The 16,439-nt window shown below is 37.6% G+C and overlaps 2 protein-coding genes across 2 annotated transcripts in view; one reads left to right on the top strand and one right to left on the bottom strand.

Moving 5' to 3' along the window:
- XRRA1 (X-ray radiation resistance associated 1) overlaps positions 1-2,042 on the top strand; it is an 85,097-nt gene extending 83,055 nt beyond the window's left edge. Inside the window, exon 19 of the mRNA XM_041729727.1 lies at positions 1,970-2,042. Within this exon, the coding sequence (XP_041585661.1) occupies positions 1,970-1,989 (20 nt within the window). The 3' untranslated portion in view covers positions 1,990-2,042. The remainder of the gene's footprint in view (positions 1-1,969) is intronic.
- RNF169 (ring finger protein 169) overlaps positions 1-16,439 on the bottom strand; it is an 80,260-nt gene that overhangs the window by 16,735 nt on the left and 47,086 nt on the right. Inside the window, exons 3-4 of the mRNA XM_041729731.1 lie at positions 11,406-11,552; positions 6,871-6,989 (exon numbers count right to left, since the gene is read on the bottom strand). Coding sequence (XP_041585665.1) covers positions 6,871-6,989; positions 11,406-11,552 — 266 coding nt within the window. The remainder of the gene's footprint in view (positions 1-6,870; positions 6,990-11,405; positions 11,553-16,439) is intronic.

Here is a 16,439-nt window from a genome sequence, read left to right as displayed (position 1 = left end):
GCAGGACTACTCCCCTCACACAATGTGCTAAGTCTAAATCTTAGATTTTTATGGAATTTTCCAATTGCCCTCACTGCTTTCTTTTCATGCCATGGCCTCATTTTCTCCACTCTTTAAGCCACTTCTAGGGGCTTCAATTTTAGAGGTCAAAAGAATCTTAAAAACCACCCAGTAAAAAACCCTGACCAGCAGTAGGTAGGCATAACAACCTGCATTTTACATAGATGAGACGGCGGGGGGCGGGGGCGGGGGGGGGGGGGGGGGGGGGTAAAGTGAGTTTACTTGAGCTCACACTGCTACTTCCCTACCAACTCCCTAGACGAGGCTTCCCATCCCCACCTCTCTGGCTTTACCTCCTTTCATCAATTCTAGAGCTGCTTCTCCAATATCATAACACTTGTGTGTCTGTTTGGTATCTGATTCCTGAAAGTATCTGTATTTTCATTTGTTCATTTTCAGGAAGAGGGACAAGTCTGAATATTTAATTTACTCCAACACTCACTGGGAATGCATTTAATATTGCTGAATCTGTCAGTCTTTGCCTCTATCTCCTCAAACACACCTTAAAATAAACACCTTAGGTGTTTTTTGATGTGCCCCACTCGGAACCACAGACTCAGGATTAAAGTACTTGGACATTAGAAAACAAAATAATGTGGTTAATTTCTACTTAATTAAGGCTTAATTATTACTCAGTGGGAAACAGATTTTTCTTTTATAGACTCTATAGAAAGCATCACCATAAGCTATTGTTAATGCATTAGAAGGGTAAAAGCAACTTTATAACATATAAGCCTTATCACTGTGGTCACTAGACTCCCTAAATCCTATCTTAATCCTATGGAATCTAGTCTATAAAACAGCTACCAGCCAGTCAATTCCTCTACAGCTCCCAGAGCTCTCCCTCCTATGTTGCAAGTTTGACAATCAATTCTGACAAAACTCCAGTTTAACCTACCCACAGGCACAAGACCTATCATACTCAAATATTCACCAAGTATTTATTGAGCCTCCCCTACAGGCCAGGCACTGTACTGAGCACTGCAACTATAAAGGTGAACAAAATGTTGTCCCTGCTTGCCATGGATTTAAAGTCTAGTGGGAAGATGGCCAGAGGCAGTAGAGGGGTCTATAAGAAGGTGATGGGGGAGGGGATCCCTGGGTGGCTCAGCGGTTTAGCACCTGCCTTCAGCCCAGGGCATGATCCTGGGGTCCCGGGATAGAGTCCCACATCGAGTCCCACATCGGGCTCCCCACTTACAGCCTGCTTCTCCCTCTGCCTTTGTCTCTGCCTTTGTCTGTCTGTCTGTCTGTCTCTCTCTCTCTCTGTCTCTCATGAATAAATAAATAAAATCTTAAAAAAAAAAAAAAGAAGACGGTGATGGGGGACAAGGGGTAGAGTGGAATGAGCTTAGAAACCTCAGTTCTAACTCATATTCCTACTATGTGGCAAATCATATTCTCTCTCCAGGCTTTAGTTTTCTCATCAATAAAACAAAATAATTAGGTAAGATAATACTTAAGATCCTTCTCAGCTCTAAGAGGCTACGTTCTGATCAGCTCCCTGCTCAACAGGAAGTCTGCTTCTCCCTATGCCTCTCCTCAGCCCATTTCCCCTGTTCATGCTTGCTCTCTCTCTCAAATACATAAAAATAAAAGAATATAGCAAGACTGGCAGCAATAGTCACTGAACTTATCATGTGCCAGAAATCTTGGTAGGCGCCATTTACTTAAGATACAACTTTGTATGGAATGACAATACTGAGATTACTTTTTTTTCATTTTTTAAACTAGAAAGAGGATAGATGGTTTAATTATATTCCTTTTTATGATTATGCCCTATTTCCAAGAAGAATCCAAAACGACTTACTGCAAAAATACATAAAGACTGAGCCTTAGTGGAGGGTAAAGATCACATTAAGTAATAAATATGGAAAAAGTATACCAAAAGTCTTTTTTTTAATTATAGGCCAGGTTGGAAAGTCATGATGACTGAATTGAAACCCTGTCCTAAATGGGCAAAAGACATGAACAGAAATCTCACAGAGGAAGACACAGACATGTCAAAAAGCACATGAGAAAATGCTCCGCATCACTTGCCATCAGGGAAATACAAATCAAAACGACATTGAGATACTACTTCACACCAGTGAGAATGGGGAAAATTAACAAGGTAGGAAACAACAAATGTTGGAGAGGATGTGGAGAAAGGGGAACCCTCATGCACTGTTGGTGGAAATGTAAACTGGTGCAGCCACTCTGGAAAACTGTGTGGAGGTTCCCAAAGAGTTAAAAATAGATCTGCCCTATGACCCAGTAATTGCCCTGCTGGGGATTTACCCCAAAGATACAGATGCAGTGAAACGCCAGGACACCTGCACCCCGATGCTGATAGCAGCAATGTCCACAATAGCCAAACTGTGGAAGGAGCCTCGGTGTCCAACGAAAGATGAATGGATAAAGGAGATGTGGTCTATGTATACAGTGGAATATTACTCAGCCATTAGAAACGACAAATACCCACCATTTGCTTCCACGTGGATGGAACTGGAGGGTATTATGCTGAGTGAAATAAGTCAATCGGAGAAGGACAAACATTATATGGTCTAATTCATTTGGGGAATATAAAAAATAGTGAAAGGGAATAAAGGGGAAAGGAGAAAAATGAGTGGAAAATATCAGAAAGGGAGACATAACATGAGAGATTCCTGAATGGGAAATGAACTAGGGGTGGTGGAAGGGGAGGTGGGCGGGGGATGGGGGTGACTGGGTGGCGGGCACTGAAGGGGGCACTGGATGGGATGAGCACTGGAGGTTATTCTATATGTTGGCAAATTGAACACCAATAAAAAAATTATATTAAAAAAAAAAAGAAACCCTGTCCTAATCCTAAATTTCGTGATAGCAAAAGCAAAGAGGAAAATTCAAATGGACACATGGCCTTTTGAAAAGACACTACACTACCTCAATAGAGAAAGTTTTCCAGCCTGAGCTTTTCGAAGAATTTGCAACCAGGTTTTTTGTATAATTCTAGTGGGGGAAAAAATAATAATAATAATTCTAGTGGGGAAGAAGGGAATGAGAAATGAAGGGAAATAAATTTAAACAAACAAGCCAGTTTCTCAATATTTAAAAATAAAACTTTAACTACAATTATATATATTATGTTTCAAGTTAATTTTTTTCAATTAACATGTATTTTGTGATTAACTTAGAAATGATCTTGGATTAACTATTACTCTGCTACTTGAAAGAAGTTTCATTTTCAATAGGACTATAAAATTTTATGAACAGTGCTTTAAAGCCGCCCTCTTTGCTTTTGATTTTTTTCACATAAAAGAGATTGAGCTGTTGGCAAGATTCATAGCCAGAATCGATTAATGGATTCCTTCCAAAATAACCATCCGATCAGACCTAACTCACTCTTACCTCCCATGCCTTTAGGCTTAAAAAAGAAAAGTTAATAAAGCAGGTAAGTAAAACAAATGCAGATTGATTTGATTTAAATACAGTTGTAAAAACTTCCAAAGTTATTACGTATGACCTCTCTTTAGAAAAACAACTTACAGAGAAAACCTCTTCTTTTGTTGTTGCTTAACACATAGAAAGAAATGCATCTGAAACCCCAAAACTATTAAAAATGCTAACACTTTTTTAATGTGGTAAAATATATATAACATAAAAGTTATCATTTTAACTGTTTTAAGTTTATAGTCACGCTGTTGTGCAACCATCACCATGTTAATTATTTTTTAATATATTCATAAGCCACATCTCATTGTGTTAGAGCAGGCAGTTATTTAGACTTTAATAGGACACCTGGAGGCCAACCAAGAGGAGGAGGTGTGTCACCGCTCACTACCGCTATCAGGGAGAGTTAGACACCTGCCCTGGCAGGGCTCCAAAAACAAAAGCCACAGAAGCCATATCAAACCAAACAGACCCAAGACAAAGAAGGCCAGAGACTCTGATCAAGTAAGGGAGAAAATGTATGAAACCCTGCTCCCAAGAAATACCCTCCCCAAGTAATAAATATTCCATCCTCTAGTTAACGACTGTCAATAAAAGACAGAAACCCAATCCCCAGGGTGTGCAGCAATCCCTAAGCTTGCCTGCTTTCACAACTCAAGAGTGGACTCTCACTTTCATAAACTCTCCTACTTGCACCACTCAACTGTTGTGTCTAGTCTATCCTTGAATTCTTTCTTGCAAGGAGACCAAGAGCCTTCAGTGACATCTTTGAGATGGGCTGCGTTGAGGCCTCAGGGCCAAGGGTCTCCTCAGTCCACCTGGCAACAATTTTAGCACTAACAAGTCCATATTGTTTTTCTAAGTATCCTTTGGAACTGAAATTTAAATATTTTCTTATCTAAGGAAAAAGCATGTTGACTAAATAAGAGAGGCAATTCATAGTATTAACCATAATCGATTTTCCAGTCTAAGGTTTCCATGACATCAGTAAACTATGTCTTAAAAAGATAAGCCTACCAACCAAATCCAATGAATTGTTTTCATAACTATACTAATAACTGAACTCAGTCCACAGCCTTGGATATTTGGAAAGAAGGAATGCTGAAATCCAGAAATGTGTAAGACAAATTGCAAACACTCCTTAATAGTAAAATGTTAAGTGAAGCTTTTCCTTTAAATTAGTCCCATTGTATGGCTTGGAGATATAGAGTAAAGCCAATAGTGAGCCAAGGGGCAGGAAAAGAGGATATATTACATAGATATATTACATAGATATTACAGAGCCACACATAATCAAAAGCAAACCATGGGGCGCCTAGGTGGCGCAGTCAGTTGGGCATCTGACTCTTGGTTTTGGCTTAGGTCTTGTGATCTCAGGGTCATGGGATGGAGCCCCAGCATCAGACTCTGTGCTCAGCACAGAGTCTGGTTGAGATTCTCTCTCCCTCTCCCACTGTCCCTCCTGCTCGGGCTCTCTCTCTCAAACAAATAAATAAATCTTTTTTTAAAAAATTTAATTTTAATTTTAAAAGCTACATTTTTAGCCGTTAGAGAAGAATTTTCTAAGTACCTTGCTAGGCATTTCTAAGTAATGACACATTTACCTGCTACCTCTTTTAAAAGAATGAATTACAAGTAGAGACTAGAATTGGTGATAACTAATTGGGGTAATTTGGCCTTGGCATTATATATTTGGATTTTTTTTTTAATTTTTTTATTTATTTATGATAGTCACAGAGAGAGAGAGAGAGAGAGGCAGAGACATAGGCAGAGGGAGAAGCAGGATCCATGCACCGGGAGCCTGATGTGGGATTCGATCCCGGGTCTCCAGGATCGCGCCCTGGGCCAAAGGCAAGCGCCAAACCACTGCGCCACCCAGGGATCCCCTACATTTGGATTTTTAAAAAAAAATTCTTTTTCCTAAGTGACTTCAAATTATATTAATTAACTAATCACAGACTACCTAAAAGCAACATTTATTTGTTTTAGGGAATATTTATTGTGGCTTAATTGAATGAATGATATGATCTTTGTCTCTCTTCAGCAGACCTCTCTTATAAACATTAAAATATGCCTGCTATAAATGGGGGGAAATCCATATATACAATCAGCGCTGAAAAATTCTTAGTTAAGTAATCTTGAAACTTTTAACTTTAGAGGGCATCTGCAGTTCAAGCTCATATGCACGATGTATGAGTTTGATCTTTTCCATAAATGGAAAGTACACTGGCTTACATCTTACTTATTGAGTTCTGATTGCATCAATCAAACCTAAGTGGCTACAATACAGTGACCACTAAACAAATGTCATATGAATGAATAAATACTCTAGGAAAGAGCCTTCCTGGAAGAAGGAGTTACCATTACCTAGAGAAGGGGAGGCATTTAAGGGAAAGTGGGGAGTTAGTGAATTTTACTTTCAGAAACAACAGGAAAATCAGACTGTTCCAAAACAACACATACAAAAAAGATTCAGATATAAAAACTACATCAGGGATCATAATAGTTCATACTTTATAACATTCTTAAAGTTGGTAGCTCTTTTGGGTCATATTTATTAGTGATTGGCAATAAAAAGCCTTAAAATAAAAGAATAAATAAATAGGTATATGTCCACAGGGACAGAAAGAAAGAGAGATTTACTTCATAGTGCTACTAGGAAGGAGAGGAACCGTAGATATAAGGGTGAGCAATGCCAGCTTTAACCAGACAACAAAATCGCATAAGATTATATCTTTTTGTTTTATATTAAAACAGAAAGCATGGCACTTAACTGTTCATAAAATGTCTGCTAAATGAATGATTCCTTCCTACCATCCCTCCTCCATTTCTTCTTCCCTTCCATTTATGTATCCCTTCTTTCCTTCCCTCTCTCCTTCTCTTTTTCCTTCCATCATCCAATTCCTCCCTTCTTTCCTCCTATAGCCTGTGAAGTCTAAAGGATCAAGAGATTCCTTAACAAGTGTCTTAAAAACTTTTCAGTTTGCTGTCTTAGAACCTATTCGAGATATATTTTAGTTCTTTCTAGGCATGGAACATAAAATGAACTCTGGCCTTAGTAGAACTTTCTACTAAGAGAGAAAAGGCCACGGAGAGGAGAGAATCCCATGGATATCAATAGCAGAAGCTGTCTTTGTCCTTCGCTCCCAGGATAGAAAGATCACACTCTGCAGCTCAGAAATTAGCATAATCCTACTTCAAGGACACCAGAAATAGGTAAAAATTACTTTTAGATCAGCCCCTTTTTCCTAATGGATATGTGAAAACCAATTCCCACATCATTCCCCCACTCACCTCCCCACAAAGTGGCTGCAACAAATACTTTTGCTCCCCCCAGGCCCTTTAGTCTCATACTCCAAAACGAAAGAACCTGAACTGAATTCAGTATCAGTCTCTTACCCTGCCAGGAAAGCTAAGGAGTAGGAGTTGTTCTTGGAAACAAATGCTGAGCGATGCGTCTGCGTCATCTTGCCTCGGGAAGGTTCTTCATTCTCTGAATCTGAGAGGCGTGCAGGACACTGGTAGGAGACAAGAGAGACAACACTGTCTATTTGGTGTGCCCATGGAATCTCCCATAGCTATTGTTTCACAGCTATTATAGGTCATTTGTCTCTGAGCACCCATGTTTCTAACTGCCTTTTGGAGATCCCAATATGAGTATCTCAAACATAGCTCAAACTTGATATATCCAAAATTCAATTCACTATTTTCTTCTCTAAGCCCTGCTATCAATCCAGCTAGAAGCCTCAATGTCATCTCTTGACTCTTCCCTTTCTCTTTCCTCAAAGTCATAATAACATTGTATGGAGGTTTTGAATACACACAATACTTTGCGATATTATATTAATGCTTAATATCAAGCCCAAAGAAGAGATTATTTGTCTTCTACAGGTGGCAAACTGAGGCTCAGAATAGTTAATTTGCCTAGGACTGTAGAGTTAATAAGTAGCAAACACCAGTACTTAAATCCAGAGTGTCCGTCTCCAAGCTGCCTCCATGCTAGTTCCACCCCATTCTACTCCTAAAATGTCTTTCAGATCTAACTCTTCCCATGTATACTCACTGTCAATGCCTTTCCTTAGAGTCTCATCCTCTTTCGCCTGGACTGTTGCAATAAACTACTTACTGGTCTTGCTCTCTTTAGCCTTTCTTCCCTCTATTCCTACCATACTATCAAGCACACAGATATAAGCCTATTACTCCCCAGCTTAATTGCTGGTGACTTCAGGATAAGAAACACCTCAGCATGATACAATAATCTTCATAAACTAGACCCACCTTCTTTCATAATTTTACTCTCATCAGTTTCCCACAAAGGAAACTCCTTGAGCTCTAACACAAATTACTCTCTACTCTACATGTACCATCACAGCCTTTCAAAGTCTACTCTCCTGGACATGCTATTCCCTTTGCCTAAAACCCCTATTCCATATTCTCTGCCTAAAAAGTACTCATTGGCCCTTCAGGAGCAACCTTTTTTGTGTATTTTTTTATTGGGGTTAGATTTGCCAATGGATTTACCTCAAAGATACAGATGCAGTGAAACGGCAGGACACCTGCACCCCAATGTTTATACCAGCAATGTCCATCCACAATAGCCAAACTGTGGAAGGAGCCTCAGTGTCCAGTGAAAGATGAATGGATAAGGAAGATGTGGTCTATATACACAATGGAATATTACTCAGCCATTAGAAATGACAAATACCCCCATTTGCTTCAACGTGGATAGGACTGGAGGGTATTATCCTTCAGGGGCATCTTAAATGCCACTTTCTCTGCAAGGGCTTCTAAATATCCCCAGAGTCAACTTTTTCCATCTTGTGAATACTCATTCAGTTACCTTCATTTTATTTTAGATATTCTTTTTTGAGTCTTTCAATTTACATTTGAAGTTTCTTTATATGCACTTAGAAAAGAAGTCTCAAAGGATAGTTACCAAAATGTTCATAACGGTTATCTCTAAGTTGTTGGATGATGAGCAATTTTTCACCTTTTCTTTGCTATGTCTCTAATTATTATATCAAATTATTTTCTAACAATTCACACTCTTATTGATATTAACTGTACCATAACAAATTATAGTGAGTTGTCATATCCATTTTATTTCCACTCCAAACTAATAACAAGAGATGGTAATAACTTCTTCTAGAGTAAGTACTTTCCTTCCTCCATTTGAGTTCAACTTGATTAACATGTATTAAACACCTGTGATATACACGATACTGTGGGAGATTTTAAATAGCTAAGACACATTTCCCTTACTCAACCAACTCTAAAATCTAGCAGAGAAACACAAATATGCAACCATAACATCAGGAAGAGTAAAATAAATCCTGTAAAACCTACAAAGTTGGAAGGGGAGAGAGTAGATAATAGGAATGAAGAAATAAGTAAGGAATCCCTATGGGTTCCAGGAAGGTGACAGCTTTTGAACTGGGCATGGACAGATGAATAGCCTTTCAACAGGTAAGCAGGGTGACATTTCAATTAGATGAAAATGCAAGAGCAAAGACTCTAAGGAGGAAAAGCATAAAGTTATATATTTGCGGGGAAGCAAATAGCTCTGTTCTCTAGGATCCTGGGGTATGAGCAACGATGGGAAGATCAGTTAGAACAATACTAAAGAAATGAATGTTGGGGTTAAGAATTCTAGTTTAATCCCATAGGAAATGGGGAATTACCAAGTCTTTTGGGGCAGGAAAGTAAAATGATTACTTCGAGGCAGGAAAGTAAAATGATTAGTTCGAACTCTAATCATAATGCTCTCTATATAAAATACAATCCTTCAGCTCGCTTTCCACTGAGTCTCTCTCTGAGCCTCTCTTTGGTCCTGATTCATATGTAGTCTTGGCTGAACTAAATGAAATTATTTTTCCAATACCAAAAACCCTTAAACACATATTTAAGGCAAAATCAGAGCCATTTAAAAGTCCCCAAAAAGACAAAAGCAAACAGAGAAAGAGGCAAAATCACAAAAATCTAAAACTTTCAGTGTTCATAAGGACAGATTTTATTCAATCTGTTTTTGCATATAAAATTTTGTGAAACTTGGGGCACCTGGATGGCTCAGTGGTTGAGCATCTGCCTTTGGCTCAGGTCGTGATCCTGGAGTCCTGGGATTGAGTCCTGCATCAGGCTCCCCACAGAGAGCCTGCCTCTCCCTCTGCCTCTGTCTCTGAGTCTCTTTCTGTGTCTCTCATGAGTAAATAAAATCTTTAAAAAAAAAAAAATTGTGAAACTGGCTATTATCAAAGAAAAAAAAGTCTGAGGATTTATACTTCCTGATTTCTTTTAAAATTACAATTACATTACAATCCTTTTAAAATTACAAAATGTAGTTGATTTCTATGTCAAAGCTGGTGGTGGCAAAAGAAAAAGTAATTAGAGCAATTTCCTGGCCTTGACATGAATTAATACTAAAGATCATTTCCTGGAGGAAACCTGGATCTGGCAAGGCTAAAAACAGCAGGTTCTTTCTATCAAAGGACCACAGTGAAGGGAAAGCTCTCTTTGTCAAGATCAGTTTGTCCTAAAGAGAAAGGTCCTTCTGGGCCATTTTGCCTAACGGCTCTAAAGGACAGTCCTGTTGGGAGGGAAGAGGCAGAGCTGCAGTTTAGAGATTACAAACCATAGTTGGGCCTATTAGTCAGACAACATACCGTATGCACAAGACTATCATATGTTACTCTCTTGCCTTCCTAGCTTAACTGCACGCTCTTCAGTCTTTTTTCTTTTGTAGTTCCCAATGAACAGAGCAGTTAAGAGTACATAAGCATTTCATGTTTGTTAAACTGAATCTTTTAGAAGGGTGAAACCCTCCAAAATGCAAGGGATTACTTTTATTTTTTTTATTTTTTTTCAAGTGATTACTTTTAATAAGAATTAAATACAATGATTATTTTTATTATAACTGGGATCAAAAATGCACATTCATGTTGACAGCAGCAAGTGCCATCCAATTCAAGAAAGCTTAAATAATTTCATTTCCTGAAGTTCAGGAAAAATGCCTTTGCAAAGAGTAAAGCAAAAGCACAGTGAATTAAGTAACCTGGCCCAAAGTGCACAGTTACAATGCTGGGACTGGTTTAAGAGGCAGACTCCTGGTACAGAGATGTTGTTTTCCACTATTCTATGTTGTCTGTCTTATATATAAAACTTTATTAATCCCAGATAATTAGAAAGTTCACCCAAAATACTAACAAGTTTAAATCACAAACTATTTTAAAAGATTATGACTCTAAAGATATCTTAAGTACACATAACAAGCAACAGAAAATGTCTGATCCAATACAAGGTATTAAAGAAAAAAAAAACTCAATTAAAATTATCCATTTGAGCATCCAGTGGGCCTTCCAAAAGTGCTCTCTTATATACATTACATATACCACTTACAATCTTTTCCAGTAATTTGCTTGGTAAATAAGTAATGAAAAAAATTCAGGCAAGATTTGGCAAGATTAGAAGTCTAATTCAGGTTAGTTTAAACTAAGAAATATAATATTGACACCTATCTATTGACACCTAGCACTGTGCTGCTTAAGGCATTTAAAAGAATAAAGGGAAATCAAATACAAGCTTTAAGGAAACCTACTTGAGGATATAAGATGTAAAAAACTCAAACATCAAATAACACAAGTCAAAATGACAACATATGTATAAAATTTCCACAAGTAGTGTTCTACACTAGGTATTTCCACTCAGTCACCTTTTCCCTCCAACTGTTCCTTTACTCTTTCCACCCAAGTCTATTGTCCCATTTGTGAATTATTTTCTCCAGCTCTCATCTGGATGCTAAGTTCTTCACTACACTTAAGACTACACAGTCAGTGACTGTTACTGGTTTCATAGCTCACCAACATAAATTTTTATATCCATGTCACCTGTGCTAATGACTGATTTAAGCCAGATGTCCAACAAAACGATGATCTACTTACATGTTCCAGATCTGTCTTCAGTACTAATGGCTCATCTCTCTTTTTCTGGTCATCCATTTTCCTTTTGCCTGTTTCCGTATCCTCTGATAACAGCTTGTGGATTTGATCTTCAGAGGTTTTCTCCTCTTGTAACTTTTCCTCTCTCAGCTAAAAATACAAATCACACCAGAAAGAAGAGTTTTAGGCAACAGCAGACTTCAAAACATCTTTAACTCAGTAGTCTATCAGAACAAACAGATCACACGGCAGTTTATTTTTCTTATTAGATACAAAGCCCTCTTAACTTTTAATTACTTTTTAATGCTTTTACTTGGCTCTTCCTGTACATATGCTGCAAGGCTTAATATTTAAATGCTCTGCATTCTTGAGCAGTATAAAATGATAAAAGTTATGTTAATATACATAATCAAAAAATAAGATTTATTCACTGAGCCAAAAAAGGCTGAACCTAAACTTTCCTTATTCCCATAAACCAGATATAGTTGCATTAAGTCAGGCAAAGAGCCAAGATGTAAGCCACGAAAGGCCAAGAAGCTGAGTTAGGCAAGACAGGTCCTCATCCTATAGCCAACTGAAAAAAATATTACAGTTCTAATGTTCTGCAATTTATGCTATTATCTTGTGGTCCAGAGGGTGGGTTAAAATACATGGTTTGACCACAGGCTACACAAAAGGGCATGTCATTTCTAGAATATAGAGAGGCAGAGCAGCAAAAAGAGAACAAGTTTTAGCATTGTAAGAATTGCTATCACTGGGGATCCCTGGGTGGTGCAGCGGTTCGGCGCCTGCCTTTGGCCCAGGGCGCGATCCTGGAGACCCAGGATCGAATCCCACATTGGGCTTCCGGTGCATGGAGCCTGCTTCTCCCTCTGCCTGTGTCTCTGCCTCTCTCTCTCTCTCTCTCTCTGTGACTATCATAAATAAATAATAATAAAAAAAAATTAAAAAAAAAAAAAAGAATTGCTATCACTTATTGTGTCAGGTGCTGAGCTAAGCACTAACCATACATTATCCCATTTGAGAAAAGTAAGTTTTTGGAATTAGGTAATGTGTTCAAATTCACAGAGCCACAGAAATCAAATCTAGGCTTATCTCAGTAGTTCTCACCCGAAGATGATTTTACTTCCCAAGTACATCTAACAATGACTGAAGACGCCTTGGTTGTCACAACTGAGGGCATGGGTGTGTATACTACTGTCAGACATTAGGTGGTGGCCAGGGATTGCTACTAAACCTCCTAAATTCAACAACAACAACAGAGACACACACACAGATGTTGCTATTTTTAAAAAAACCATTACATTTCCTATTTTATATATTTAGCGTCATTTTGTTTAGTGCTTACTAGCATTTACATACTATGCCCTCTGGTCTTTTTAGTGTTTTAAAATGTATCTTCCTGCCCCTAATACTGTTTATTGTTGCTCTCAAAATTTTTGACAATGAACTTTAACAACAACTATGGCTGGTGAAACCACCTTGCCATTGCAACGTTGAGTCTCTAACACACTATAATCTTATCACAGCTAAAAATTAACAAAATTGAAAAACCCATATATGCATTTAAATCTTCACATGAGGGCAGCCCGGGTGGCTTAGTGGTTTGGCGCTGCCTTCGGCCTGGGGTGTGGTCCTGGGGACCCAGGATCGAGTCCCGCATCGGGCTCCCTGCTTCTCCCTCGGCCTGTGTCTCTGCCTCTCACTTTGTGTCTCTCATTAATAAATAAATAAATAAATAAATAAATAAATAAATAAATAAATAAATAAAATATTTTAAAAAATAAATATATCTTCACATGAATCATGTTTGTGTCTTCTCTATACTAGGTTCTGCAGAAGTTTTGTTTTGGTTTTTTTTTGTCCTTTTTGATAGTTTTTAATAAGGACTTGAAAACTTGGTCCCTAAGAAAGAGGTTTCATATTCAGGGAAAATGCCTCAGGGAGTGTCCAAAAATAGCACATAAACTTGAAAAAGCTGCACTGTACTGAATTCTTTTTTGTGCCAGGCACTACGTTTATAGAGCTATCCTCACTTAAACATTAAGGGTTCTGTGTATATCCATCATTATCATTTTATAGACACAAAAATTAACACTCAGCAGCTAAAAGTCACAGAGATTGAATACTAAAGGGCTTTGATTTTAAAGCAAACCACTGGCTTCAGATACCAGGGCTTCACAAACTCAGCTACCTTTGGGCCACATGATTCTTTGCTATGGGGGAGCTGAACAGAGTCTGAGAAGAAGCTCATGCATTAATATCTTATTTGGGAGCAGGAGTTGAGGACAGAGTAACACAATGAGGTAAAAAGCCAATAAAAGTGGTGTGACAGTCCAGTAATTGGCTACAGAGGACAATATGAGAAACTACATGAAATGCATCTCAAGACTGAGTCTGAGGTGAGAAAAAGGGAAGCACAAATCTACTGACTTCTCTCTTTGATGAAAGTTTGCTTCACAGGGTGTTAAATACCCTTCACACTGGCTTGTACAACTTGAGGAAGTTCCCATGGTAGGCACTGCCACCGCACTAACAGAGAAGCCCTAATGCTAACATCAAGAGGCAGGCAGTAGGAGCTAAATAAGGTCTCAGGCTGCACCAAAGTGAAGCTGCCCACTATTATAAGTGGAATGATTTTTACTGCTTTCATTCTTAGATGCTAATTATTAGAGAAAAACTATTGACTTCTGTACATTCATCTCATACCCAGTCACACTACCAAGAAATCCCGGGTAATTTTTTCCTGAAGATAACATGTTTTCACTAGTTTTGGTTTTTTTTTTAAGATGTTATTTATTTATTTGAGACAGAGAGTGCGTGAGCGTGCACAAGTGTGGTGGAGAGCAGGGAGCCTGCTTCGAGGGAACCTGCCAGGTTCCTACCAGGAACCTGATGCTGATATCATGACCTGAGCCAAAGTCAGCCATGTAACCAACTGAGCCACTCAGGTGTCCCCTTCACTAGTTTTGAAGTGAAGGGGGCACCAAAATTTGTTTATCCACTCAAGAGTTGGACATTTGTGCTGTATTTAGTTTGGGGATATTATGAATAAAGCTGCTAAAAACATTTATGTCTTTTTGTGGACAGATGTTTTATTTTGCTTGGCTAAACAGCTACAAGTGGAATTGCTGGGTCATATAGTAAGTATATGTTTAAAATTATAAAGCAATTGTCAAAATGTTTCCCATCATGGTCATACAATTTTATACTCCCACTGGCAATGCATGAGAGTTTTAGCTGATTCACAGTCTCATATTTATTCTCACTCTTGGATTGTTAGCCTTTTAATTTTAGCCATCCTAGAGGATTTAGGGGCTATCCCATTGTGGCCTTAATAACAATTTCCCTGCTAGCTAATTATGTTGAGCATTTTTTCATGTGCTTAGAAGTATATCTTCTTTTGTGAACTGTCTAGTCAAACTTTTCACTCTTTTTTTTTTTTTTTTTTTTTTTTACCTTATTACTTGGTAGGTGCAAGAGTTCTTTACAAATTCTGGACATAAGTCCATGGTTAGAGACACATTTTGAGACTGTTTTCTCACACTTGTTTTGGCTGTTTATTTCCCTAATTAATAAGTGAAAAATTTTAACTCTGATAAAGTCCAATGTACCAATTTTTTCTTCTGTGATTAGGATTTTTTGTGTTCCTGTCTAGAAGATCTTTGCCTACCCTAAGGTCAAAAATGATTTTTCTTCTATGTTTTCTTCTGCATAGTTTTAGCTTTTAAATTTAGTCTATGACCTGTTTTGAACTAATTTTCTATATACTGTATAGAGATCAAGATTCACTTTTATAGATTCACAGGATACTCAATGTGTTCCAGCACCACTGATGAAAAGGCCATTCTTTTGCCAGTGAATTACTTTTGTGCCTTTATGAACATCAGTTGACTATATATGAGTGGGTTTATTCCAGGACTATATTCTATTCTATTCCACTGGTCTATATGTCTTTTCCTTAGGCCAATACTATATTGCCTTAATGACTAGCCTTATAGCAATCCTTGAAAGCTATAATTGTAATTGCTTTATTTGTAATGGCCTCCAGTAATAGCATTCATTATTCACAAACAACATAATCCTCCATGTAGAACACCCACTAGAATCTACAAAAAAACTACCAGAACTACTAAATGAATTTTAGCAAGATTATAGGGTAGAATAGCAAAATATAAAAATTAATTATATTTTCATTTACTCGCATGAACAATCGAAAATGAAAATTTTAAAATATCATTTAAGATAACATAAAAATGTGAAATACTTAAGATAAATCTGACAAAAGATGTGGAAACTGAAAACCACAAGCATTGTTGACAGAAATTAAAGAAGATCTAAAAAAAAACAGGATATATCATGTTAATGGATCTGAAGACTCAATATTATTGAGATGCCAATTCCCCCCAAATTGATCTATAGATTCAATGCAATCCCAATCAAAATCCCAGAAGGCTTTTTTTGTAGGAATTGACAGGCTGATACTAAAATTCAGATGCATATATAGAGAAGGAAGAATAGCCAAAATAACTTTGAAAAAGAACAATCTGGAGAATTGACACTGTTAGATTTCAAGACTTGTTATAAAGCTACAATAATCAATCAAAACAGCATGGTATTGGTAAAAAATTATCAATGGTAGAGATTGAAAATTGAGTTTAGAAGTAAATCAACAAATATATAGAAAACTGATTTTTGACAAAGGTGCAAAGGCAATCCGGAGGAGAAAGGATAGTTTTTTCAACAGACAGAACCGGAACTTAATATCCATATGCACAAAAAGGAGCTTGGATCTATACTCACAATACGTATAAAAATTCACTTGAAATGGATCATAGACCTAAACGTAAAGCCTAAAACTGTGAAACTTCCTGGAGAAAACATAGGAGAAAATCTCTGTGAACTTGGGCTGGCCAAAAAATTCTTAAATATAATACCAAAGTACAATCTACAAAGAAAGAAAACTTATAAATTGTCTTTTATGAAAGTTAAAAGCTCCTGCTCTTCAAGAGACTCTAAGAGAATGAAAACACTGAC

The sequence above is a fragment of the Vulpes lagopus genome, chromosome 15, assembly GCF_018345385.1.
Source record: "Vulpes lagopus strain Blue_001 chromosome 15, ASM1834538v1, whole genome shotgun sequence".
NCBI classification, from domain to species: domain Eukaryota; kingdom Metazoa; phylum Chordata; class Mammalia; order Carnivora; family Canidae; genus Vulpes; species Vulpes lagopus.
This window is presented reverse-complemented; position numbering and strand designations above follow the sequence as displayed.